Here is a 26,650-nt window from a genome sequence, read left to right on the forward strand (position 1 = left end):
GCCGTCTAGGACAAAATTAGAACTATACACTACTGGCCGTTAAAATTGCTACACCGTGGAGATGATGTGCTACAGATGTGAAATTTAACCAACAGGAAGAAGATGCTGTGATATGCAAATGATTAGCTTTTCAGAGCATTCACACAAGGTTGGCGCCGGTGGTGACACCTACAACATGCTGACATGAGGAAAGTTTCCAACCCATTACTCATACACAAACAGCAGTTGACCGGTGTTGCCTGGTGAAGTGTTGTTGTGATGCCTCATGTAAGGGGGAGAAATGCGTACCATCACGTTTCTGACTCTGATAAAGGTTGGATTGTAACCTATCATGATTGCGGTTTATCGTATCATGACATTGCTGCTCACGTTGGTTGGTAACCTATCATGATTGCGGTTTATCGTATCATGACATTGCTGCTCACGTTGGTTGAGATCCAATGACTGTTAGCAGAATATGGAATCGGTGGGTTCAGGAGGGTAATATGGAATGCCGTGCTGGATCCCAATGGCCTTGTATCACTAGCAGTCAAGATGACAGGCATCTTATTCGCATGGCTGTAATGGATCTTGCAGCCACGTCTCTATCCCTGAGTCAAAAGATGGGGACATTTGCAATACAACAACCATCTGCATGAACAGTTTGACAACGTTTGCTGCAGCATGGACTATCAGCTCGGAGACCATGGCTGCAGTTACCATTGACGCTGAATCACAGACAGGATTCCCTGCGACAGTGTACTCAATGACGAACCTGGGTGGATGAATGGCAAAACGTCATTTTTTTGGATGAATCCAGGTTCTGTTTTCAGCATCGTGATGGTCACATCTGTGTTTGGCGACATTGTGGTGAACGCACATTGGAAGCGTACATTAGTCATTGCCATACTGGCATATCACCCGGCCCGGTGTGATGGTATGGGGTGCCATTGGTTATACGTCTCGGTCACCTCTTGTTTGCATTGATGGCACTTTGAACAGTGGACGCTACATTTCAGATGTGTTACAACTTGTGGCTCTACCCTTCATTTGATCCCTGCGAAACCATACATTTCAGCACGATAATGCATGACCGCATGTTACAGGTCCTGTACGGGCCTTTCTGGATGCAGAAAATGTTCGACTGGTGCCCTGGCCAGCACATTCTCCAGATCTCTCACCAATTGAAATCGTCTGGTCAATGGTGGCCGAGCAACTGGCTTGTCACAATACGCCAGTTACTACTCTTGATGAACTGTGGTATTGTGTTGAAGCTGTATGGGCAGCTGTACCTGTACATGCCATCCAAGCTCTGTTTCACTCAATGCCCAGGCATATCAAGGTTGTTATTACGGCCAGAGGTGGTTGTTCTGGGTACTGATTTCTCAGGATCTATGCACCCAAATTGCATGAAAATGTAATCACATGTCAGTTATAGTATAATATATTTGTCCAATGAATAACCGTTTATCATCTGCGTTTCTTCTTGGTGTAGCAATTTTAATGCCAGTAGTGTATGAATATCCTCAGCTGCTGACGGGTGTTGATGTATACCAACCGGGACAGGTGAAAATGTGTGCCCTGACCGGGACTTGAACCCAGGATCTCCCACTTGCATGGCAGATGCTCTATCCATCTGAGCCACCGAGGGCACAGAGGATAGTGCGACTGCAGGGACTATTTCATGCATGCTTCCTGCGAGACCCACAGTCTCACCTTGTGTGTTGCACTCCAATACACTCATTACTCATGGAAGACATTCTTACCAAGTCCTGTAAGAGTTCAGGTAATATGTGTGCATCTGTCAGAAGAAGAAGGTCATGGTCGGTATTGCCAGAAATATATACTTATATGGATATGGTGTCTGTTCCATATAAGTATATAGTTCTGGATATACCAGCCATGACCTTCCCCTCTTGTGCGGATGCACACGTTCCGCAAACACTACGAATGTAGTGTGTGGACGTACAAGGTGAGAATGTGGGTCTCGCGGGAAGCGTGCACGAAATAGTCCCTGCAGTTGCACTATCCTCTTTGCCCTCGGTGGCTCAGATGGATAGTAGAGCGTCTGCCATCTAAGCAGGAGATCCCGGGTTTGTGTCTTGGTTGGGACACATTTTCACCTGTCCCCGTTGATCTATATCAATGCCCTTCAGCAGCTGAGGGTATTAATATAATTCTAATTTTAATAGGGCAGGGAGGGCTCTAAAGGTGTGGTGAAGCTAGTCTCCCTAAGGGAGTACACCCAATACAAATCACCTGTTGCCTTGCAGTTGATAGAGAGATCTACAAAGGCTAAGGATGCACAAGGATGCTACCCTGCGAGCTGTCAGGGGCAACCCCCCAAATGGTTGGGCAGAAGATTAACACTCTCCCCCTGTAAAATATCAATTGTTGCGAATGCTAGCAAGGGAATAAGCCAGACAGATATTTCGATGACGACCCCAACAAACAAAAAAAGGATAAGAGATATGTACACAGGAACATAGAATGTGCAGAGCCTATACCAAGCTGGAGCCCTACATCAGCTGCTAACACAAGCAAACGACGACAGTATAAAAATATCGGCTCTTCAGGAAATTAGGTGGAAGGGGAGTGACACAATCGATGCAGGAAATTTCACTATCTTCTATAGTGGTGGGAGGATGAATACCTTTGGAACAGATTTTGTGGTCGCTAAGGAACTGAAACATGTGGTGATGTGCTTCCAACCAATCAATGAACAAATGTCCATAATAAGATTAAGGGGAAAATTTTTCAACATTACATTGATAAATGTACATTCACTCACAGAGGAGGCAGTGAACAACAAAAGAATGAGTTTTACAGTAAGGTAGAACAACTGTATGATCAGGCTCCCAAACACGATATCAAGATATTAATAGGAGACCTGAATGCAAAAATAGGAAAAGAAAAGGCCTTTCAGCCAACCAGAGGAAGACATAGCCTACATGAAATATCAAATGACAATGGATTTAGGGCTGTGGATTTTGCTATAAGCAAAGCATGACTGTCGGCTGTACATGTTTCCCACATAAAAAAAATACACAAAGAAACATGGATTTCACCAGATAGACAAACCAGAAATCAGATAGACCCTATATTGCTTGATCGGAGACATGGATCGGACATAGTGGATGTTAGGAGTATAATTTTAACTAATATTGTGTTTATACTGGTTGCTGTTGAGGAGGAAAGTTAGTTATTAGTATTTTATTAATGATCTCATTCATAAGCAGCCATTTCACAATCATCACGGTCACTCAAGAAAGTTATAATTAAGCTTTACTTGTTTAATCAGAATCGGACGATGACTCTCCTTGTCTGCAGTCTCGATGATTCGAAGTGATCTACAATCCTGTGTAAATAAAATGTCTTGGTTTTCTTGCATTGCGTAGTCAGTCAGAAAACCACAGATCAAGCAGAAAGTTTGCTTTGATAGAGTTTAATTATATGATGAAATAATGGAGCTCTTGGATCTAATAACTGCAGGTTCATTTCCAATTCATTGGAAGTTCACTTCTGATTACGAACGAAACGACAGCCTCCGTGCAAATTTCCAATTAGAGAATACATATATAATGAAATTCCTTACACCTTTGATGTAAATGCTCAGTATATATTTTCTTGAGTAGCATACAATATATTTTCAATCTCTTTCTTCCAGTAATCTCGATAACAAAATTACAATTATTCAATGCGTCTATTTGGCACGGAGAAGATCCTAGAAGTCCTCTCAACACACCAGAGATAATATTACAAAGAGTAATTATGCACTCATAGAATAGTAATAGTACTGTACTACTTTGCACATCGATTCTGCGAGTATATAGATGGTCAGGTAGGAAACGTAATTCACTCATAGAATTGTGCAGGGATAATTAGTAGAATATAAAGAGAAATTAAAGGAGCCAATGTGGAGCTGACTGCAATTCAGACCACCATCTAGTGAGAATTAAATATAGACAAATGATCTCAGTATTGAGTAAACAAAAAGGCCCCAAACAAAAGAGGTCTGACATTAAGAAACTGAAATTAGAAGAAATACAGAGAACATATCAGATGAAAATAGAAGAGAGGATTAAGAATGAGACTGACACAGCAAATGAACATATAGAAGTAATGTGGAAACGATGTAAGACTGCAATCCTTGAGGCAGCTGGAGAGATCTTAGGACATGAACAGGCTCAAAGAAAGGAAGATTGGTTTGACGAAGAATGTATGAGAAGAATTGAGGAACGTAATATAGCATGAATGAAATTATTGCAGATAACGACTTGAGCAAATCTGAGCGAATATAATGAAAAGCACCGTATAGCGAAGAGGGTCTGCAGACAGAAAAAAAGAGCACTAGAAAAGAAAAAAACTGGAAGAAATTGAACAGCTAGGAGAAGAGAAGCAAAGTCATGAAATGTACCAAAAGATTAAAGAAGGAAAGACCAGGTTCCAAGCCAGAACAAATATGTGTAGGAACTAAGAAAGGGATTTGATAGGGGAGAGTAATAAAATACTTGACAGGTGGGCAGAACACTTCAAATAGTTACTGAACCCGGAAGTAGAAGGGTTAGAATGAGAAGAACAGGTGGAACTAACTTACTATGGACCAAAGGTTTTAACACCAGAACCTACACTGGGGGGAGTGATGCAAGCCATTAAGACCTTAAAAAACAATAAGGCACCTGGAGAAGATCAGATCCAGGCTGAACTTCTCAAGTATGGTGGGGAAACACTGTGGAAAGCAATTCATAAAATAATACTGAATATCTGGCAAGAGGAGAGCATGCCAAAGGAGTGGAAAACAGCTATAATGTGCCCTATACATAAAAAAGGGGATAAATTAAAGTGCCAAAACTATCAAGGAATCTCCCTAATAAATATTACACATAAAGTTTTCTCCAAGATTCTAACCAGCAGGCTTACTACATATGTGGAAGAGAGAGTTGGAGAATATCAGAGTGGCTTTAGAAGAAATAGGTCAACAACTGACCAGATATTCACATTGCACATACTACTTGAAAAATGTTTCGAACCTCAGATTAACATACACTAATTTTATATCGACTTTAAACAAGCCTATGATAGCATCTCAAGAGTGGCATTGCTAAAAAGCTCATTAAACTTTCTATGATGCCCCTCAGCGAAACCAACTGTAAAGTAAAAATACAGGGCGAAATCTCCAGAGAAGTGGAAGTGTGGAAGGGACTTAGACAGGGTGACAGTATCTCCTCATTACTATTCAACCTTTGCCTAGAAAAAGTCATAAGTCAGATAGAGTTAAATAAATGGGGAACCTTCTTAAATCGTTCACTACAGTTCCTAGCCTACACTGACAATATGGCATTACTCATACGAAACACTGCTGTGCTAGGTGAAGCCTATCAACAACTGGAGAAAGGTGCATGGGAACTTGGCCTGACAGTCAACATAAAAAAGACCAAGTATATGACAATGACCAACCAACAAAAACTACCAAATTTAAGGATAGCCGACAGGGAGTTTGGAAGGGTGAGAGACTTCAAGTACCTTTGGTCAACTATCACTGAGATAAATGACATTGGCAGTGAGGTGAAATCCAGAATAGCAGCAGGTAACAGATACTGCTTTGCCACATTACCCATGCTTAGGAGTTCGCTTCTATCACGAAAATCCAGAATCCTCATTTACAAAACAATTATAAGACCAGTTGTTATGTATGGTGCCGAAATGTGGACCATGACTGTAAATGAGGAACGGATCCTTAGCATACGGGAGAGAAAGGTGCTACATAAAATATACATCCCAGTATATGAGCAAGAAGATTGGCGCATTCATACAAATGCAGAACTACAATACCTTTTTGAAGAGCCAGACATTGTTACTACCATTAAAATAAGAAAACTGTGGTTGGCAGGGCACATGGTCAGAATGGAAGAAGACAGAGCATGTAAGAGGATTTTTGATGGCAAGGCTGGAGGCAGACGGTGGAGGGGATGCCTCAGAAAGAGATGGGTGGATGGAGTTGAAGAAGACATGAAAAAGCTGGGTGTCAGATGATGGAGATGGAAAGCCATGGATCGGATAGAATGGCAGAATATTGTGATGCAGGCCAAGGCCCTTCAAGGGCTGGAGAGCCAAGGAGCAAGTAAGTAAGTGATTTCGTTCTAGATGGCTGCAGGTCATCAATGGTGTCTGTTCTCTCCTACATGTCTGAAAGAACAGACACCATATACATGTAAGTATATAGTTCTGGAAATACCGGCCATGACCTTCTTCTTCTGTGTGGATGCACACATATTCCCCGAACTCTTATGGGACTTGGTAAGAATGTCTTCCACGAGTAATGAGTGTGCTGGAGTGGGACACTATGAATGTAGTGTGTGGACATACAAGGTGAGAATGTGGGTCTCGTGAAAAGTGTGTGCGAGATAGTCCCTGCGGTCACACTATCCTCTGTGCTCTCTTTGGCTCAGATGGATAGAGCGTCTGCCATGTAAGCAGGAGATTCCGGGTTTGAGTCCTGGTCGGGGTACACGTTTCACCTGTCCCTGTTGATATATATCAACACCCATCAGCAGCTGAGGGTATTAATATAATTCTAAATATCTCAAGTGGTTCTTGAGGAAACTGAGACCATGAATCCTGTAGGGCTGTCCATAAATACGTTAAAGGTCGAGGAGGTGGAGATCTCTTCTGAAATCCAGGGTGCAAGGTATTCCAGATATGCTCAGTAATGTTCATGTCTGAGGAATTTGATGCTCAACAGAAGTGTTTAAACTCAGAAGAGTGTTCCTGGAGTCATTCTGTTGCAATTCTGGATGTGTGGGGTGTAGCAATGTCCTGATGGAATTGCCCAAGTCTGTCAGAATGTATAATGGAAATGAGTGGATGCAGGTGAACAGACAGTATCCCTACGTGTGTGTCACCTGTCAGAGTCATTTCTGGATATATCAGGGGTCTCATATCCAATTGCACATGTCCCACACCATTACAGAGCCTCCACCAGCTTGACAGTCCCCTGGAGACAAGCAGGGTCCATGGATTCATGAGGTTGTCTCCATCCACTCAATACAACTTGAAATGAGACTCATATGACCAGACAACGTGTTTCCAGTCATCAACAGTCCAATATCAGTGTTGACAGGCCCAGGCGAGGCATAGAGCTTTGTGTTGTGCAGTCATCAAGTGTACACGAGTTAGCCTTCAGCTCCAAAAGCCCATATTAATAATGTTTCAGTGAATGGTTCACTCACTGACACTTATTGATTGCTCAGAATTGAAATCTGCAGCAATTTGGGTAAGGGTTGCACTTGTATTCTCTTCAGTCATCACCATTCCCATTCTTGCAGGATCCTTTTACAGCCACAGCAATGTTGGAGATTTAATGTTTTGCCAGATTTGTGATATTCATGGTACACTCATGAAACGGTCATATTGAAAAATCCCCACTTCATCACTACCTCGGAGATGCTGTGTCCCATCTCTCATGCGCTGACTATATCACCACGTTCAAACTTACTTAAATCTTGGTAACCTGCCATTGTAGCAGCAGTAATTGATCTAACAACTATGCCTGTTTTCATATCTCTGTTTTATTTATTTATCATATGGCAATACAGACATGTAAGAAACAAACAGACAAATCACTAATATAACAAATGTTAATAATTGCAAACCAACATTACTAATATAACAAAGTTTACAGATTACAAACAAACATCAAGTCTATTAATATAATCTATTGACTCTGGAGTTGCCAGCAGGAAGTCATCAGGGCTCCCATTATAGGCTCTTCTGAAACACTCTTCAACAATGTGGCTGATGGTCTGACTTTCTCCGCAGTCACACTGAGGGGATGGTATTTTACCCCATTTATACAGGGAGTAAGCACATCTGCCATGACGAGTTCTAATCCTATTTAGAGTGGACCACGTTTTGAATGGTAGGTCAAAACCAGGTGGCTTTTGTGTGATGAAAGGCATGTTATGATTTTGCCATGCATTCCATTTTTCAGACCATGCATTTGTGATACTGAAACCTTCTTGTACACAGTTCCTTGCTGTTCTTGTTGGCGGGTTCCTAGATCGAAGCCTATTAGTGTCTGCAGCCTCAATGTCTTGGTTGATTGGCAGGCTTCAATTTCTCATGATGTTTTTGTATTCACGTACAAGGGCGTCAGTACGTCGCAGATGTGGTGGCGAGATGTGGCTTAATGTTGGGAGCCATTACGTTGGAGTGGGTTTAATTACTCCAGAAATCATCCTTAGAGTGTTATGCAACTGGACATCCACCTTTTTTATATGTTGGCTGTTTAGCCAAATTGGAGCACAGTATTTGGCAGCTGAGAATACAATTGCTAAAGCAGAGGTGCAGAGAGTGGAGGCCGTTGCTCCCCAGGTAGTACCACAGAGTTTTTGAATAATGTTGTTTCTTGTCTTTAATTTTTCAGCAATCTTTGTTAGGTGTTCTTTAAAAGATAGTGTTCTGTCCAGCGTCATCCCCAAGTACTTCAGAGTTTCATTATGCCTGAGAACGGTGTTTTCAAATCGAATGTTGAGTTCCTTTCCAGCGAGTTTCTTGTTGAGATGGAAGCAACTAACCTCTGTTTTGGAAGCATTTGGTTGAAGTGTCCACTTACAGAAATATTCTCCCATTATCTTCAGGTCTTTTGTTAGGATATCCTCAGATGCTTCAATTGTGCTACATCTTGTAGCAAGGGCCCAATCGTCAGCATACCCGAACTTTCTCGATTGTGTTTCCTGCAGGTCTGCAATATAGAGGCTAAACAGCAGTGGTGCAAGCACTGATCCTTGTGGTAAGCTATTCTTTAGTTTTTTGATGGAGCTGTAGTCAGTGTCCATACTTATTTGGAACACCTTATCATTGAGCATGCTGTTTATTAAGCGTGCTATAGATTTGCAAGGAATTACTCGAAGAATTTTGTACATGATGCCTTCTCTCCACACAGTGTCGTAAGCTGCTGAGAGGTCAATAAAGGCGACTGATGTTTTCAATTTTCTCTGGAATCCAGCCTCAATGTAAGTAGTGAGTGACAACACCTGGTCAGTACAACTTCTTCCTGGCCAAAAGCCTGCCTGTTCAACTGGGATCGCCCTGAACAATTCTGGGCTAATTCTGCTATATATAAGCCTCTCTAGTAATTTGTAAATTACAGACAGCAGGGCAATTGGTCTGTAGTGTTTTGGGTTGTCAGCTGGCTTCCCAGGCTTTAGAATAGCTATTACCTTAGATCGTTTGAGTTCTTGTGGGATATTGCCAGTTTGCAGTATGTTTGTGAAAAGTTGAGCCAGCCATACTTTTGTATACTTGCCACAGTTTATTATGAATTCAGGGTGAACGTTGTTGAAACCTGGTGCCTTTGTTGGTTTGACATCTTTCAGAGCTTTTTCTATGTCTTCGCTAGAGAAAGGGTGAGAGTGTTCAGTTTCTGTGGCTTCATGTTTTAAGATTTTGAGTTTTCGCTTCACTTGGATTGTATGCGTTTTATCCATTGGTGTCCTAGACGTGTTAACTAGATGTGCAGCTATGGCATTTGGTCTTACAGCTGCTTTTTGTCATTGTGTTGGTGGGCTGCTACCTAATTTTCTCAGCAGTGACCATGCTTGCCTGCTAGATGTTTGGAAATTGAGGCTTTCTACAGTTTCCGTCCACTTTTGTCTTCTGGCAGCATCCAAGCTGTGAAGCAGTTCATCTGCTATTTCTTGATCTCCGGATTCAAGGAAGCTCTGGTATAGTTCTACGCTGGTTTGGAACCATCCAGGGATGTATTCTTTGCGATACGCTCTTGGTGTGTGCTTCTTGGCCATGCTTGTCATGGCACCAACAAATCTTTGGTAATTTTTGCTAGTAGGTGGTATCCATCCCAAACATTTGTCCAGATCTGTGGAGAACCCTGTCCAATTGGCTTTTTAAAAATTCCATCATGGGCAAGGAATAGAGGTAATTAGGGGAATTTGAGTTCCTACCTCTATTATGATTGGACAGTGTTGACTGCGGAAAGTCTGGCAGAACTCTACGCGAGGGCATGTTGTTGGACGAGATGAAACACAGGTCAGGGTTCTATTCCTGTCTCCAGGCAGCTGATATAAATGTAAATCGATCCTTAGCATCAAGTACATGGTATAAGTATTCGTCTTCTGCCCATTTTGCTAGTGCTTCTCCATTTGCATCATTGTCTTTATACTTCCACTGTTCATGATGACTATTGAAATCCCCAGCGTATGCAGCAGGATGTGGCTGAGTTTGAAGAATGTGGGCTGGCCAACGTGTAGCAGGTGGCTTATAAATACAAGTACATGGTATAAGTATTCGTCTTCTGCCCATTTTGCTAGTGCTTCTCCATTTGCATCATTGTCTTTATACTTCCACTGTTCATGATGACTATTGAAATCCCCAGCGTATGCAGCAGGATGTGGCTGAGTTTGAAGAATGTGGGCTGGCCAACGTGTAGCAGGTGGCTTATAAATATTGGAGTCGGTAATGCTTCCGATTTTTGTGACAACGTTATGAATGTCTTTGTTGGTGGATGTAGAAATTAGGAAAGCATTTTCAATATCTTGTTTGACATATGTGGCTACTCCATAAGACCTATGACAGATCGCTCCCTACAGTTCCTAGCCTGGTATTTTGCCCCTTTTATTTAGTTGTTGCACTGTATCACAATGAGTTTCCTGTATAGCAACCAAGTCAATGTTGTCATTTTTTAATAGTTTTGATAGAAACTGGCACTTAGCATAACTTATGCCTTCTATGTTTATGTGACAAATTCGAACCATGGGTCCGAGTTTTCTGGTCAGAGGAACCTGAGAAGTGCCGTTTGGTCTGTCTGGTGACATAACTCAGATTATCTGACTGCCAGTATGTGCTAGTTCATTTAGCGTTACCCAGGGTGCACATGTAGTGTTACACTACAGACGCGAACTAGCTTTACACCCCCATATCTCTATATTTGAATATGCCTGCCTGTACCAGTTTCTTTGGCACTTCAGCGTATGTCCAGGATTTTCTGATGTTCTAGGCAAGACGTGGTGCTAAGATATGATGGAGGAAGTTTTGTGCTTTATACACTGACCTTTGTAAGGACATACAAATTTCTACTAACTTTTACCTGTCAACATTTATGCATTTGTTTTTGAACTGAGAGTACAACAATCTCCATTTCCTCAGTATTTACCCAATTTGGCTAGTAAACCACGGAGGATCCTTTCCATCCCTAATTGACCTACTTGGCACACACATGACGAGAGCACAATTTACAGTCATTTTAAACTATGCCTGTAATTCCTCTATGTCTATCATATTGGAGCTAAATGATGCCCATTTATTGCCTAAGTGAGATGCTAACAATGCTTATCTGCTTTTTCTAGGACAAATTCTCTCCTAGCCTCTCGGACAAGTGTATTAACTTCAGTAACCACTACTGCCTGTCTCTATACGACACTGTAGATAAGGTCAAGCCTGTCCGTGACTACAAGATCTGAAACATTTCCATTGCATATGAGTTTTCTAACTAGTTGTTCAAGGCAGTCTTTGAAAACCATGTTCAGACATCAGAAGACTCTTCAGTTGAAACTTCAAGGCCGAGAGGCTGTGGTCGACGTATAAAATTTCCACCTAACGTTTCGTCTCTGTCTAAGGGAGACATCTTATGCCCAGTAGCCAGACGACCTCAGAAGATGTCACCCACAGATGGAACGAAACGTCAGGTGGAAATTTTAAACGTCAACCACAGCCTCTCGGCCTTGAAGTTTCAACTGAAGATGACACTGGCTGCGAAAGCCTACATTGTACAATCGTCATGAGACTGCTTATCCGTACAACGTGCAGTGAATCCACAGATGTCCCATTCTACGCTCAGTAGATGAAAGTCACCCCCAACTGACGCTCGATGTTCGGGGCATATCCGCACTACTGGGCACAGAGCTTCCACTAATGATTCTACAACTGTTATGGCAGAATCAGATTATCATATGAACAACAGTGCAGCCACAATGCACCTAAGTTTGTTCTCCTTCCACATACAAGCAAACAACAGTTGACAACATAGACGCAAACATATAAATGATCCATATGGTGATACAAGTAGTTTCTGACAATAAGTATAACTTAATATGAGAGCGAGTGCCCGCTGCACTGCACTTACAAGGAGGAGGTTTCCAGTAGATGGCACAGTGGATACTGTGTTACGGGCACAAGTCATATGGCATACCACAGGTGGCCTCAGGTGGCTGGCCAATGCAAATGCCATTGATGGGATATTCAGAATATAGCACACCAGCAGCAAGGTGCCACGGTGCATATTCAAGCATCACACGAACGGTTATAGTACCCCTGCCCTTTTGGGGAAAGGGTCCTCCACTGACGTCGGCATCAGGACAACTGGTGAATCATCCGTGCCCTCTGCAGTAGGAATGGCAGGCAATGACAGTGGCAGCAGAAAGAGATTCCGGGCCAGAATCGGAGAGTAGGTGACAAACGGTGCAGTCACGAACAGATACCGCTGCCACTCCCCCAGGTGCAATGTTAAGGGCACCGGTATATTCTCAACACGATAGAACTGTGCTAATGCTGAATGTGTCAACTGCTCGGTCAGGGAATCTGGGGGCACCAGTGCCGAAGAACCCAAAGGCAGTGGAATTGCCGGTGGCAGCAAATAAAGTGAGAAGATCCGGCAGAAATCAGGGGGCGGGACCCTGAAGGGGAGGCAAGTGGCAGTGATAACCACAAGGAGAGCAGGTCTGGTCCTACAGCACGGATGCTCCACGAACCTGGGACAGGCACGGAGGGAGGAGCTGGAGCTGGTGGCTCACTGGCAGCTGCCACCACGGCACGAGGATGTAGCAGGTTGCGGTGCACACTGTACAGCGACAGTGGCCCGGGCGGCTGTCGACCGTCGGTACACTCTACTTCGGTCGGCAGCCGAAACCCTGAGCCCGGACTACTGAACCACTAGCAAATCGTAATGGGGGCTGTGCCAGTGGCCATTGTTGCTGATCATTGAGCACCGTGGCTGGACTCTCGTCCCACACCGGCACAGACTTGCAGTAATCGTCAGTTGTAGGCTTAAATTTATTTGTACTGCGGTGGCCCGGTGTAATATTAAGCTCTCTCTACACAGCTTAAGCGTTTTCGTGGACTTATTTGTTGAAGAATGCTGGTTCTGCTTTCTTGCAGCGCCGATGGCTTCTACTAGCACTGGACGCTTCTCCGAAGATTTCACTGCTAGGAAGGGGAAATTTTCACTCTCTCGCTCTCTCTCTTCTTATTTAAATAATACGCTACTCTTGGAATATCATTCACTGCACCAGAACATATTTATTTCCACTTTGTACAAAAAAAACAATGAAACTTTATGACATAAGCCCACACATTACAGGCCTCCCAAGATCAGTTAATTACACGTTTTTGAACACAATTAATACATAAGCTTTTATCGTGGCTGACTATCCACGTCCAGTCCACGTACTCTCAACAGCAGTTCAACATCTACTAAACAGTCACTATCTCGTCACTCCATTTGTTTTTCAACAATACAAAGCTACATTACTCTTTGCAGCTGGCCACAGAGCTTCCGGGCCGTATTTTATTTTTGGCAGGTCGTGCTGAACACTTGCCAGCGCCTACGAATTATCTCCCTTCCAGTTTCGCCTGCACAAATGGGTGCAGTATCCCATGCTCATCCTTATGCCCTACTTTAAAATAACGCGTATTTGAAATGGCTGGAACACAAGTGTCTCCAGACTTTTGTAAAATTCTGGGGGCACTACATATCCCTCCCCTTAGCTCAAACACTCATTATTTTGCACACAACATGTATTTTAATAATTTTTTTCTTAACACTTACCTTGTTACTTTGTACTACATAAAAACATTAGGTACAAAAACTCTCCTCCATCTTCGGTATTTCATTAAGCTGTTGATAATATCTTTCGTAGACATAGTAGTATGATAAATTAATAGTACAACAAGTATTAGCTATTTCCAATAGATTTATCTACTCTTGCTTCCAGGATTGAGCCAAAATAAATCCCTCCCCTTAGCCAGTTTCAAAGTTCAGGCGTTATTCTGAGGCGAGTCTTTTTTTTTTTAAGCTGTTGCAATGATAACCACTGGTTTTCCGGGTCTGAAAAAAATTTGTTGTTCTGAGGGTTTTCTCCTTTTTCTATTTCCTCGCGCAGGACTCATCTTTTCTATTTAAAAAATTTAAATTTTAGAATTCAAATTTACCAGGAGAAACTTTCCACTACAATCTCGGGTCACTATACCACCCTTTCCCTTTGGGTTCCAATTGACGTAAGGTTTGATACTATGAAAACATCTTCTTCCTCATCCTTGGGTAGGTACGCCCCTTCCATTTATACTAAGCTATGGTACAGGTCATTCCCCTTTTTGGTGCCCCTGCCCGCACAGTATAGGTCAGCCTCCTCTGGGGCTGCCTTCCTGCCTCTCTTCTCTCATTTCATCTATATTGGATGCACCCTCCCTATCTTCTCTAACAGTGATTCCTAGTCTTGCCCCTTTTGTACTCCTCTGCACACTATTTTATTTAAAATTTCCTGGTAAAATTTCTATGTACCTCCTCTCCTTTCCTCCTCCTGAGTCCTTCAGCCTACCTGCTTAAATTCTTTGCTTGTTCACTGCTTACAGCTCACTTATATAGCCTTAATAACTAAATATGTTTCGTCCATGGTCGCAAATTTATTTATTTTCTTCGAGCTATTCAGTCTGCACAATCCTATTATTCATCAGAAACTTATTTGACTCGATACCTCTGGCTTAATATCTTTCTTTTTATCTCCATTCATATTACTTTGTACTACTATAGCTATGAACACAGGTGGATATACACTTTGTCCCCTCTTGTTCCTTTAGCTTAAGCTTACTATACCATTTCACTTGAGATGTGCACCCATAATTACTTAGCACATGTGCTCAAGCCCTTCCTGAGCACTATTTCCCCCCTTATCTGTGACGGTTGTTACACCTCCCTGTGTATTACTTGTCTGTGTCTTTGTATTTAATTGTTTGAGTGTGGAAGTGTGATCGTGCGTCCTGATTCTTAGGCCCTCTAAGGTTCCTAGTTGCAGATTTATCACGGAAAAGAGAAGGACTTCAGCGCTAGAAGTATAGGAATGTGGACAGAGGGAAAGATAGATTGGTACTCTTAAGAGAAGTAAGAAAGGAAATAAAAGGATTGGTTGCTAAGATCAAAGAAAGAAAGAAGACAGCCCCAAAGACAGGAAACCCTTCCCACCCCCCTTCCCCAGGATCCCCACTTTGCCGGTCCTGTGCGTCGTGCTATATACATCATGATCGGTCAGAGTGCCCCCAGCGTTGGGCCGTTTGTCGCAAATGTAATAAAAAAGGACACATTGCTAAAGTTTGCCGCTCAGCCTCAAAAGAATCGAAGGAAGCAGGTACAGAGGACATGGACGTTGACGTTCAGGTAGTTTCATCGGGACAGGCTCCTGACGCATCGGCCCACAAACTCTTTATCGAGGTGTTGGTTCTGTCGCGCTGGTTACGACTGCAAGTAGATATGGGCGCGGCAGTTTCGTTGTTGAATGCCCAAACTTATTCTGACCTTGGATCGCCCCCATTGGCGCCAGTTTACCGGCGCCTACGCGGTTATGGTAAACAGTTAATGGTCAATTCACTACCGACGTGACTTACAAATCAGTCACTCGGCCTATTACTTTTATTGTTGTCAGTGATGCGAGCTCCGCTAACCATTTTGGCCTGGATGCCTTTCAAGCGTCCGGTTTTTTATCGCTGACACCATACAGTTGGTCTCCGAAGATGTTCCCTACCAATCATTGGAATCTTTGATCTCAGACTTTCCAGATATCTTTGAGGAGGGCCTGGGGCGTGTTTCAGATTTTGAAGCTCACTTAACTTTGAAGGCGTCGGCTCGCCCACGTTTTCTACGCACGAGGCAGATCCCCTTGGCTCTCCGCCCTCAGGTAAAGGAAGAGCTAGACCGGCTGACAGCCCTAGGGGTCGTTCTTCCCATTTCTTCTAGTGAGTGGGCTTTGCCCCTCGTTATTGTAAGGAAGCCCTCGGGAAAATTACGTCTTTGTGGCGATTCCAAGGCCACCATTAATTCCCAATTGGTGGTGGACACCTATCCTTTGCCTCATGCTGATGAATTGTTCTCCGCCGTGGCAGGAGGCCAATATTTTTCGAAAATCGATCTTTCGGAGGCTTATCATCAGATACCACTTGATGAGGACTCCAAACGGCTGGTGGTTGCCAACACCCCGTTTGGCCTATACCAATACCAGTGGTTGGCCTTCGGAATATCCAGTGCCCCGACGACATTCCAGCGTTATCTTGAGCACGTCACGTTGACAATCCCTCATTGTATTAATTACTTGGATGACATAATTGTCACAGGCCGCAGCGCGAAGGAACACTTGCACAACCTTCGCACCCTCTTTCTCAAATTCAGGTCTGTGGGCTTGCGTTACAACCTGCATAAGTCAAACTTCTTCCAACCGTCCATTGAGTATGTGGGCTACACCATCTCTCGGCATGGTGTCCAGCCACTAGGAAGTTTGGTCCAAGGTATCGTCGACCTTCCTCGGCCCGCTTCACTGAAAGAGTTACAAGCTTTTTTAGGCAAGATAGCCTATTACCACCGGTTCATTCCCAGGACTTCCACCGTAGCCCGCCCCCTGTACTGCCTTCTGCGCAAGGGTGTTCCTTTTGACTGGTCGCCTGCATGCGAGCGAGCGTTCACCTTGTTGAAGGGCCTCCTCACGTCAGCGCCTTGTTTGGCTATTTTTGACCCCCATAAGCCGTTGGTCCTCGCTACCGATGCTTCGCAGTATGGGGTGGGGGCGGTCCTGGCCTATCGCAACACAGATGGTTCCGAGCAACCGCTGGCGTTTGCGTCTAAAACTCTTAGTCCCGTCCAGGACCAGTACTCCCAGGTGGAAAAAGAGGCTTTGGCCATTGTCTATGATGTTATCAAGTTTCACCCTTTCTTGTATGGCACGAAGATTCAGTTAATCACTGACCATAAGCCGTTAATATCGTTATTTGGCCCTGCCTCTCAGATTCCGGATAGGGCGGCCCACAGACTACAGCACTGGGCCTTGTTCCTCTCTAAGTACCATTATGACATTCATTTTCGCCCTACCGGACAGAATGCCAACGCTGACGCTCTTTCCCGTCTTCTGGTGGGCCCGAATCCTACGTTCGATCGAGAGGAGATTATGTGTTTTCATTTGGATGTGGCGTCCCGCAAAGCGGTTGATGGCTTCCCGATCACTAGTTCTCGAGTCACCAGGGAAACGGCTGCTGACCTGTTTCTCTGGCAGGTAGTTTGCCTCATTTAGCAGGGGTGGTCATCCCGCCCTCCAGGCCAGGCCTCAGACCCTCTTCGTAATTATTTTATTCTACGAGACCGCCTCTCGGTCTTGGACGGAGTTCTCCTTCTGACTACCGATGATACAGCTCCTCATGTGGTTGTTCCTGCAAGTTTATGAAGGTAGGTCCTCACGTTATTACATGAGGGGCACTGGGGTGTTTCCCATACTAAAACCTTGGCTCGCAGACATGTGTACTGGCCCGGTATTGACAGAGAAATTGAGCACTTGGTGGCAGCCTGTTCCCAGTGTGCGAGCCAACAGGCATCTCCCAGTGCAACATTCTCTTCATGGCCGCCGGCAACCCATGCATGGGAACGTGTTCACATCGATTTTGCGGGCCCTTTTCTCAATGGCTTTTGGCTCATTGTCATTGATGCTTATTCCCGATTCCCATATGTGGTTCACTGCTCCTCAGCCACTTCAGAAGTTGCAATCCAGGCACTAGCAAAAATCTTTTCTGTGGAAGGTCTGCCATTCACCCTGGTCTCGGACAATGGACCACAGTTTATTTCGCAGACCTTCCAGGATTTTTGTAGGTGCTTCGGTATTCGGCACGTTTGCTCTCCCCCCTTCCATCCACAAACGAATGGGGAAGCCGAGCGCATGGTGTGCACATTTAAGACACAGATGAAAAAGTATGTGCGCGACTTTCCTGCGGAGGAGGCACTGACGTTTTTCCTGACGGCATACCGGACCACACCAATGGGAGACCGCAGCCCTGCAGAGCTCCTCCATGGGCGCCAACGTAGGACTCTGCTGCACCTCCTCTGGCCTGGTCCTCGCCAGTCTTCGCAAAATGGAGTACCTGGCTTTCCACTGGGTATGTCGGTCTGGGCACGTGGGTTTGGTCGCAATCCACGTTGGATACCGGCGGTGGTCCTGCGCCGAAATGGCCACCGGCTCTATAACTTGCAGGCGGAGGACCGGGTGGTATGTTGTCACCAAAATCAGCTACGTCTATGTTTGAGCACCCACCCTCTGAACTCTCGTACACCGGCTTCCCCATTGCCGCCACCCTGCTGTGACTCTGCTGCACTGTGATGGTTCTCAGACTTGGCAGCCTCCAGTAGCTCCAGCACCGGTATCGCCATTGTGCGAGATGCCCCAGCGAGAGCCGGCCCCCCTCGCAGGCCCGGTTTCTCAGGAGGCTGGCTCACCTGTGGTCGTCCCTTCCCCATTGTCGCCGCCACTGGGTCTTGCCCCTCCAGAGGTGGAACAGGATCTGGAGTTCGACAGCTTGTCACCCGTTCTGTCTCGGGCTCCGGTGGTGGAACGACGAGGGCCTCTTTGTGTGGGTCACTTCCAGCCGTATTCGAAGGTTCCGGCTCGAGGGTTGGCAGATCCCCTCGACTCCGGCCTTCCAATGGATATGGAGGTCATCGCTCCTGCCCGACGCTCCACCTTCCAACGCAGTGGATCACAGTGGCTTCACCCCCCGAAGGAGGAGGAGTGCACTAGCCACCGGAAAGATTGCGGGAGGCGCACATCGGCACGGCGCGTCACGGACGGCAGTTGCCGCAAGTAGAGTCCCGTCCACCAGAGGGCACGCGAGAATTCGGACGCGACCTCTGCCGGCGTAACAACAACAACAACTCAGTCAGCACGGGCCGTGCCCAGTCAGTAAACATCGGGCATGCATAGGGCACAGTCCCGGTCTACGCTAAGTGAAGTGCGACGTAAACGTGAACAGTGTTACTACAGCGCCCGTTGACACAGAACATCAATGTCCCGGGGGCTTTTGTACATATCCTTAACATTATACATTCCTTTTACCTCTCCCGTCACAGGATCTACTAAATATAGGGTTTTGTGGTGTAATATTGACTGAATACGATAAGGTCCTACGTATTTCAGAAAAAAATTTGTGTGTTTCTTTTTTCAGTGCTGAAATTTGAAGGTGTTGTTTCACTAAGTGGTATTCTGGGTCAGTTGCAGTTGCATTGTATTTATCTACCCTTTGTTGGGCGCTCCTATGTAAGTTTCTACCAACTCTTTTCTGAATTGCTTGGTGATCAGTAGCTTTTTGCTCTGGCCACGTAAAACACTTAATTAGAGGTTCTCCTATAAATGGCTTGCCAATGGCTTCTACGGGTATCATTCCTGTAGACAAATGCGGTAGTTCGTTCAGAATAAGCTCAAAATCTTTAATTATTTCCGCCCATGAGGTATGAGTGTCATGGCAATATGTGCGGCACAACCTACCAATCTCTTTCATTACTCTTTCACAAGGGTTCAAAGATGGATTATAGTTGGATATTAAAATGTGTTGTATATTTTCCCAGGCTAATAATTCCTTAACTTCATTGCTGGTAAACTGAGGTCCATTATCAGAAAGAAAATGCCTCGGTTTACTTGTAGCTATAAAATATTCTTGCAAACACTTGATCACGGTTTGCACATTAGCCTTCTTAATAGGATACAGTCTTACATATTTCGACCAACATTCTATAAGTACTAATATATAAACCACACCTCCCTTCCCTTTGGGTATGGGTCCAAAAAAATCGGCAGCTGTGAGGTCAAGTAATGCTTTAGGAATATTCGGATACATCTTACACTTTACATGGGTATTATTCTCCTTAGCTTTCTGACAGATGTCACATGTTTTAATAGTAGCAGTTACCTTATGTCCTAATCACTTAAAATAATAAAATTTATTCATGTGACCTATGCACTTTTTCACTCCAAAGTGGCCATATCCTTATGAATGTTCTGTATTAATTTAGACTCTGCTATTTGTGGTATACACAACCGCCAATAGCTTGACTCTTTGCTGTTTCTCCAGAACAAGTTGTGATTTGTTACCTTCGACTGTTCCCTTTTGTTTACCGGTAATGACTCTCTTATACACATGGCATAGATCTCTGTAAAATAAGTGCCATGTTTAATATTTTTTGTTATCGTTTGGGCTAACTCATGTACTTTCCTTGTTGGATATTCTGTTGTTATAAAATTGATTGCAAAAACTACCCCCGGTCCTTCTATACGTTGTAGGTCTTTCATGTTTTGAGGTAGTCGCGACAAAGCATCGGGTTCTATATTCTCTGATCCTTTTATACATTGTATTTTAATATCATATTCTTGTAAAAACAACATCCACCTCATTAGTCTACTGTGTAATAATCTACTACTCATTAGGAATGACAAAGCCTGGTGGTCAATATAAATGTAGATTTTATGCTCCAAACTATCGCTAGCAATTCTTTCTCGGTAGCAGTATAATTTTGTTCATGCTTATTTAAGCTTCGACTAATAAATGCAATAGATCTATGATCATAGGTTACTATCTCCCATTCCCCTTGGAATAATTCTGCTGCAATACCATAATCTGAGGCACCAGTTGCTATCTTAAAAGGTTCATTCATTACGGGATGTTGTAAGATAGGCGCATTTACTAAAGCTTGTTTTAGTTTGTCAAAGGCTTCTTGGATCTCTTGGTCCCAATTCCATGATATACCTGTACGTAATAATCTTAATAGTCTAGGCTTTGCACATAGCGTCGATAATAACCTGCCATTTCCAGAAACCCTTTTAGTTGTTTAACGTTTGGAGGAGATGGACAGTTTTTAATAGCCTCGATTCTCTCGGGATCTGGTTTAATGCCTTTTACTCTCACGATGTGTCCTAAAAACTTTTAATTCCTGCCTTGCAAAGTGAGATTTGCTTAACTTTAAGGTGATACCCTTTTCCTTAAATAGCTCCAAAGTTTTTTTCAATGTCCTACAATGTTCTTCCCAAGTAGGTGAAATAATCAAGATGTCATCCACTATCAAGTGCTCTTATAAATACTGATACTGATATTTTTAGTCGAAAAGGTAGTACATTAAAGTGGTAAGATTTTCGTTGAACAAAAAATCAGTATACTTTTTTGAATCGGGATGTAACCGGATTTGCCAGTACCCAACCATCAGATCAATGGAGCTAAAATACTGGGCATCTTTAAAGTTAGTTACTAATTCATCTATATTAACCGGACGATCTCTTTCGGTTTCAATATGACGGTTGAGAGTGCGTGCATCTAGCACCAATTTCACTCCAACTGTAGCTTTTTTCACTACTACTAAGGGATTATTATAGACACTCATACTCCTTTCTGTTATATCTTGACCAATCATTTTATTAATCTCCTCCCTAACTGCTTCCTTAAGACTTATAGGTATAGGGTATGGTTTGCAAAAAACGGAGTCTCATCCTTAATCTTAAATTTGCAAACATAATCGCTAACGGTACCCGGATTCTCTGAAAATACTGAATGGTATTTAGACAATATTTTCACTGAATCCATTTGCTGTTCAATATTTAACACTTCAGATACACTTACCTTTTTGTGAAAGTTGTCTTGTGGAGATGCAGTATTAGTTAACTCTATCTCTGGAGACAACTGAGCTGATGCAGTTAATTGTAAACTTTGGTGTTCAGATATTTGTTTATACACATAGCTGTCCATCACAAACTTCATGCAATGTTTATTCTCAAGTTCCCCCACATAAATACAGTTCTCATCGAAATTTAGTATAACATTAAAATCGGTTAACCAGTCTAAACCAAACAATACGTCTCTATTTATGTCTTCCACTACTAGCAAAGGTTGTCTAAACGTCATATCACTTATACGGCAGTGTGCCAATGTTTTGTATTTAACAACCTTACTCTTCTTTCCAGTTATACCAACTATGTATACCCCAGTTACTGGTAAAACAGGTAAATTACTTTTAGTTTTTAGTGTATTAAAGTATTCTTTAGAAATAAGTGATACTTCACTACCAGAATCGATGAATATGTCTACTTTGTGGTTTTCTATCTCTCTTGTTATAATAGGTGGTGGTGGCATAGTTATTTTGTTCATTTCCTCCAGCAGTAGCCACTCTTTGGTAGGTACTTTATGCATAAAGGAAACATGTACCCTCTTATTTAGGCCTCTCAATATATTTCGAGGTCCTGGGCCCCGGCCCTGGGTCCAGAGATCGCTCCACATTTTCCTCATGGGTAGCAACCATGGGACAATTTCGAAACATTGTAACTGTGTTACCCCCCGTTCCACAGCTGTTGCTGGGCACGAATTCCTGCGTAGTTACCGGACCGAGGTTGGACGTTAATGGTCCTCGCGAGCAACCCCCTCTATTTACATTCCTGCTAGGTCGGTGGACTCGGGCAAGATTGGATTCATAATGCTTTGACTGATTATTATGATTCATATTATTCCTCCTAAAATTCAAATTTTCTTGCACATGCAAGTTCTTGTTCCGGTATTTATTGATTGCATCGAGTGCATCTACAAATGATAACAATTCCTCTACACCCACTGCATAGAATATCTTTTCTAGCATAAGTAGGTAGATGTCTTATTAAAATTCTAACTAATCCCTCTTCTTCCATTGGTCGATCTAAATATTTTGCCCTTGTTAAATGCCAGTCAAAATACTTGCACATTGTACCCCAGGCATTACTCTAGTATTTAGGATTCCACAAATCTGAGATCAACTTCTCTTGTGCACTTGAAGACCAATATTTTTCCTAAAACTATCTCTGAAAATCTTCCCAGGATGTGAAGTTTTCAATATTTACTGTGCCCCATTCTGAAGCTTCACCCTCCAAATAACCTACTGTAAACACCATTTTCTTAGCATCCTCCCAACTTTTAGGTATGGCTTGGTTAATCCGTTTTAAGGCCTTCACATATGTCTGCTTATGTGTGTGTGTGTGTGTGTGTGTGTGTGTGTGCGCGCGCGAGTGTATACCTGTCTCTTTTTCCCCCTAAGGTAAGTCTTTATGTGTGGATGGATATCTATGTGTGTGTGTGTGTGTATACCTGTCCCCCTAAGGTAAGTCTTTCCACTCCCAGGATAGGAATGACTCCTTACCCTCTCCTTTAAAACCCACAGCCTTTTGTCTTTCCCTCTCCTTCCCTCTTTCCTGATGAAGCAACTGTGGGTTGCGAAAGCTTGATATTTGTGTGTGTGTTTTTTATTGTGTCTATCTACCAGTGCTTTCCCGTTTGATAAATCACAGCATCTTTTTTAATATATATATTCTTTAATATTTCCCCTTCTTTCTAGGGTCCTTTCTTTATGGTCGCCACGGTCTTGCGGTGGCCCAGGGGTAATGTGAAGCTCTCTCTATACAGCTTAAGCGTTTTCATTGACTTACTTGTTGAAGAATGCTGGTTCTGCTTTCTTGCAGCGCCGATGTCTTCTGCTAGCATCGGATGTTTATCCAAAGATTTCACTGCTAGGAAGGGGAAATTTTCACTCTCTCGCTCTCTCTCATCTTATGTAAAAAATACACTACTATTGGAATATCATTCAATTCACCAAAACATATTTATTTCCACTTTGTACAAAAAAAAAACAATGAAACTTTATGACATAAGCCCACACATTACCGGGCACCCAGAATCAGTTAATTACACATTTTTGAACACAATTAATTCATAAGCTTTTATCGTGGCTGACTATCCACGTCCAGTCCACGTACTCTTAACAGCAGTTCAATGTATAACAAACAGTCACTATTTTGAATCTCTCCATTTCTTTTTCAACAATACAATGCTACATTACTCTTTGTAGCCGGCCATGGAGGTTCTGGGCCGTATTTGCTTATTCTTGGCAGGTCACGCTGAACACTTGCCAGCGCCATCGAATTATCTCCCTCCCATTTTCCCCGGCACAAACAATAAATGGGTGCAGTATTCCATGCTCATCCTTATGCCCTACTTTAAAATAATGCGTGTTCGAAATGGCTGGAACACAAGTGTCTCCAGACTTTTGTAAAATACTGGGGGCACTACAGTACTCTTTTAATGTTTTTGAGAACAGTAGGCCTATCCTCATTCAAAAGAGTCATTTTCTGATTTCATTGTATAATTACATGAGAAACAGCTTATTTTTGAGAATTTTTGGATGCTTACAAACATATATTTTCATAACTTACCAGTATGAGTGTTTTGGATATGTGATGTATTTCATAGCAAATCAGCATTTGTCACTCTCAGTTCCAACGAATATATCATCTCTGAATTTCATTGTATATCAGTGTAAATAAAATTGTGTTTTTGAAAATTTTCAAAAGCTACCATTGTCCTGTGCATAATCTGAGTAATTTGTAGTAAGTCGGCATTTGTGATTTTTATACTGTAGCAGATATTCCAACAAATATCTTGTGTTACATCTAGTTTTCCCTTAAAGATGAGTACCCCTATGTATTATCTAGATTTATCATAAATTACTCTGTTTTTGAGTTTTCTTACAACTATAACTAATCTCAAAAGATTTTTGGGAACTAGTAATTTTTCCCACAGGATTTTGTGTTGCCTTAATACAAATCTTGTTTTATGTATTCACTTCAGTTTTTAGCTCAACAGATTAAAAGCTAATTAGCAGGCATACATTTAAAGTCATTTGTTCACTGTCTTATAATACATTGCACCAGCCAAAATGCAGCCCCACTGTGAATGCTGTTCTGGAACATGGGATGAACTGGTTGATGTTCATAAACAGCTGGAAGTCCCTCCAACTACTGTCAAATGATAGGAAGCTGCTGTGAATTGCTGTGTTGGATGAGATCTCAAGAGTAGTGTACCTGTGATACCAGTACTAGAGGTGGCCCAAGTGCTATCCCTCTTGTGGATCCTGTCTTCTCTGCAGAAAGTACAGGATCCATAATTACTCATCCACTGTACTGTGAGTGGTGTGTCAATGTTTGATCTAGGCATCCTGTACAAGGTGGACAAGGCCCAGGAAGGACACAAGGTATTGTACAAATTCACCTAACCAGCAAGTTTCATCGGAACTGAGCCAGCGGGACTCACTTAACCTGTTTGGGGAAACCTGTTTTGTCTGGTGTCAAGAAGAGGCAAATACAAAAGATTATGGGTCTATTAATCATGGGCAGTTCAATCATATGGCAAATGGTGGTACCCCGTAGGGAAATGGTAGCAAGGAATAGGGTGGGTCACCAGGTACATTCAGTAGGTATGCCCGGTGGCCTCCTTCACCGTGTTGAAAGAGGCCATTCCAGCAGCCACTGAGGGACCAGGGCACAACCAACTGCAGAATGTGGTGAATACTGGAACAAATTATGTTTGTCATCTGGGCTCTGAATTCATACTTGGATCATTCAAGCAACCTGCAGAGAATGTTAAGAAAACCAGCCTTGTGCATGGAGTTTAAATGAAGCTCACAATGTGCAGCATCATCCACAGACCTGATCGTGGCCCTTCGGTTCTGAGTCGAGTGGAAGGACTGAACCGGAGACTTCAAAGGTCCTGCGACAAGCTAGGCTTCAGCTTCCTGGACTTGCGCCGTAGAATTGACAACTGCAGGGTCCCCCTAAATGGGCCAGGTGTGCTCTTACACACCAGAGGCTACTACTCAGATACTGACTATGTGGGGGGTGCACACAAGGGTTCCTGAGATTAGGAGACTCATCATCCAATCCAAATAACAATATCTGTAGGAAATCCAGAAGTATCAGTGTAATATCAAAAGATATGCCTCCCACAGGTGAGAGTATTAAAATCCTAATGGTTAATTGCCAAAGCATTTGCAACAAAGTGCCAGAGTTTGTAAGGCTCAAGAAAAGCAGTGAAGTTCACATAATATTAGGTACAAAAAGCTTGGTGAAACCAGAAAAAGACAGCAGTGAGATTTTTGGGAAAATTCAAGTGGACACCAAAAGGATAGGCAAACAGTAAATGGAGGTGGTGTATTTATCACAGTAGACAAGATAGTCAAATCCACTAACATAGAAATTGAAGCTGCATGTGAGATTGTTTGGACATGACTCATTAACAGGGGTAGGCATAAAATAATGATTGAATCCTTCTATTACCCACCACATACATCTCCTGATGTAAATGAACACTTTAGAAAAAACATTGGTTCATTTGTATGTACATTCCCAAAGCATACCGTAATCATCGGTGGAGACTTTAATCATCCAAGAATAAGTTGGGAAAATTACATTATTTTTAGTGGAGGGCTTGAGACATCCTGTGAAGTCTTACTGAGTGCCTTCTCTGAAAACTACCTAAAAGTACCTAGAACAGTTAGTTGAGAACTCCATTTATGACAGAGCTATATCGGATCTAATAGCAACAAATAGACTGACCTCTTTGAAAATGTCCACATTGAAACTGGTATCAGTGACAATAACATGACTGCGGCAACAGTGATTACCAAAGCGAAAAGCATGACTAAAACAGCAGAAATATGTTCAGTAAATTAGATAAAAAATTATTAGCGTCATACCCCAGTGAGAACTCGAAACTTTCAGCATAGGGCAGGAGTGTGTAGAGGAGC

General features: G+C 43.0%; 1 protein-coding gene across 8 annotated transcripts in view; it reads left to right on the forward strand.

The window, feature by feature from the left end:
- The window catches only part of LOC124776255 (thiamine transporter 1-like), a 562,692-nt gene that overhangs the window by 427,378 nt on the left and 108,664 nt on the right, over positions 1–26,650 (forward strand). The window contains exon 8 of one of the 8 annotated variants that reach the window (XM_047251134.1): positions 23,408–23,470. The exons of the other annotated variants lie outside the window; for them this stretch is intronic. Coding sequence (XP_047107090.1) covers positions 23,408–23,459 — 52 coding nt within the window. The 3' untranslated portion in view covers positions 23,460–23,470. Of the gene's footprint in view, positions 1–23,407; positions 23,471–26,650 lie in introns of those variants that run through there. 8 annotated transcript variants of the gene reach the window in all.

Source organism: Schistocerca piceifrons, chromosome 2, assembly GCF_021461385.2.
Source record: "Schistocerca piceifrons isolate TAMUIC-IGC-003096 chromosome 2, iqSchPice1.1, whole genome shotgun sequence".
Taxonomy (NCBI): domain Eukaryota; kingdom Metazoa; phylum Arthropoda; class Insecta; order Orthoptera; family Acrididae; genus Schistocerca; species Schistocerca piceifrons.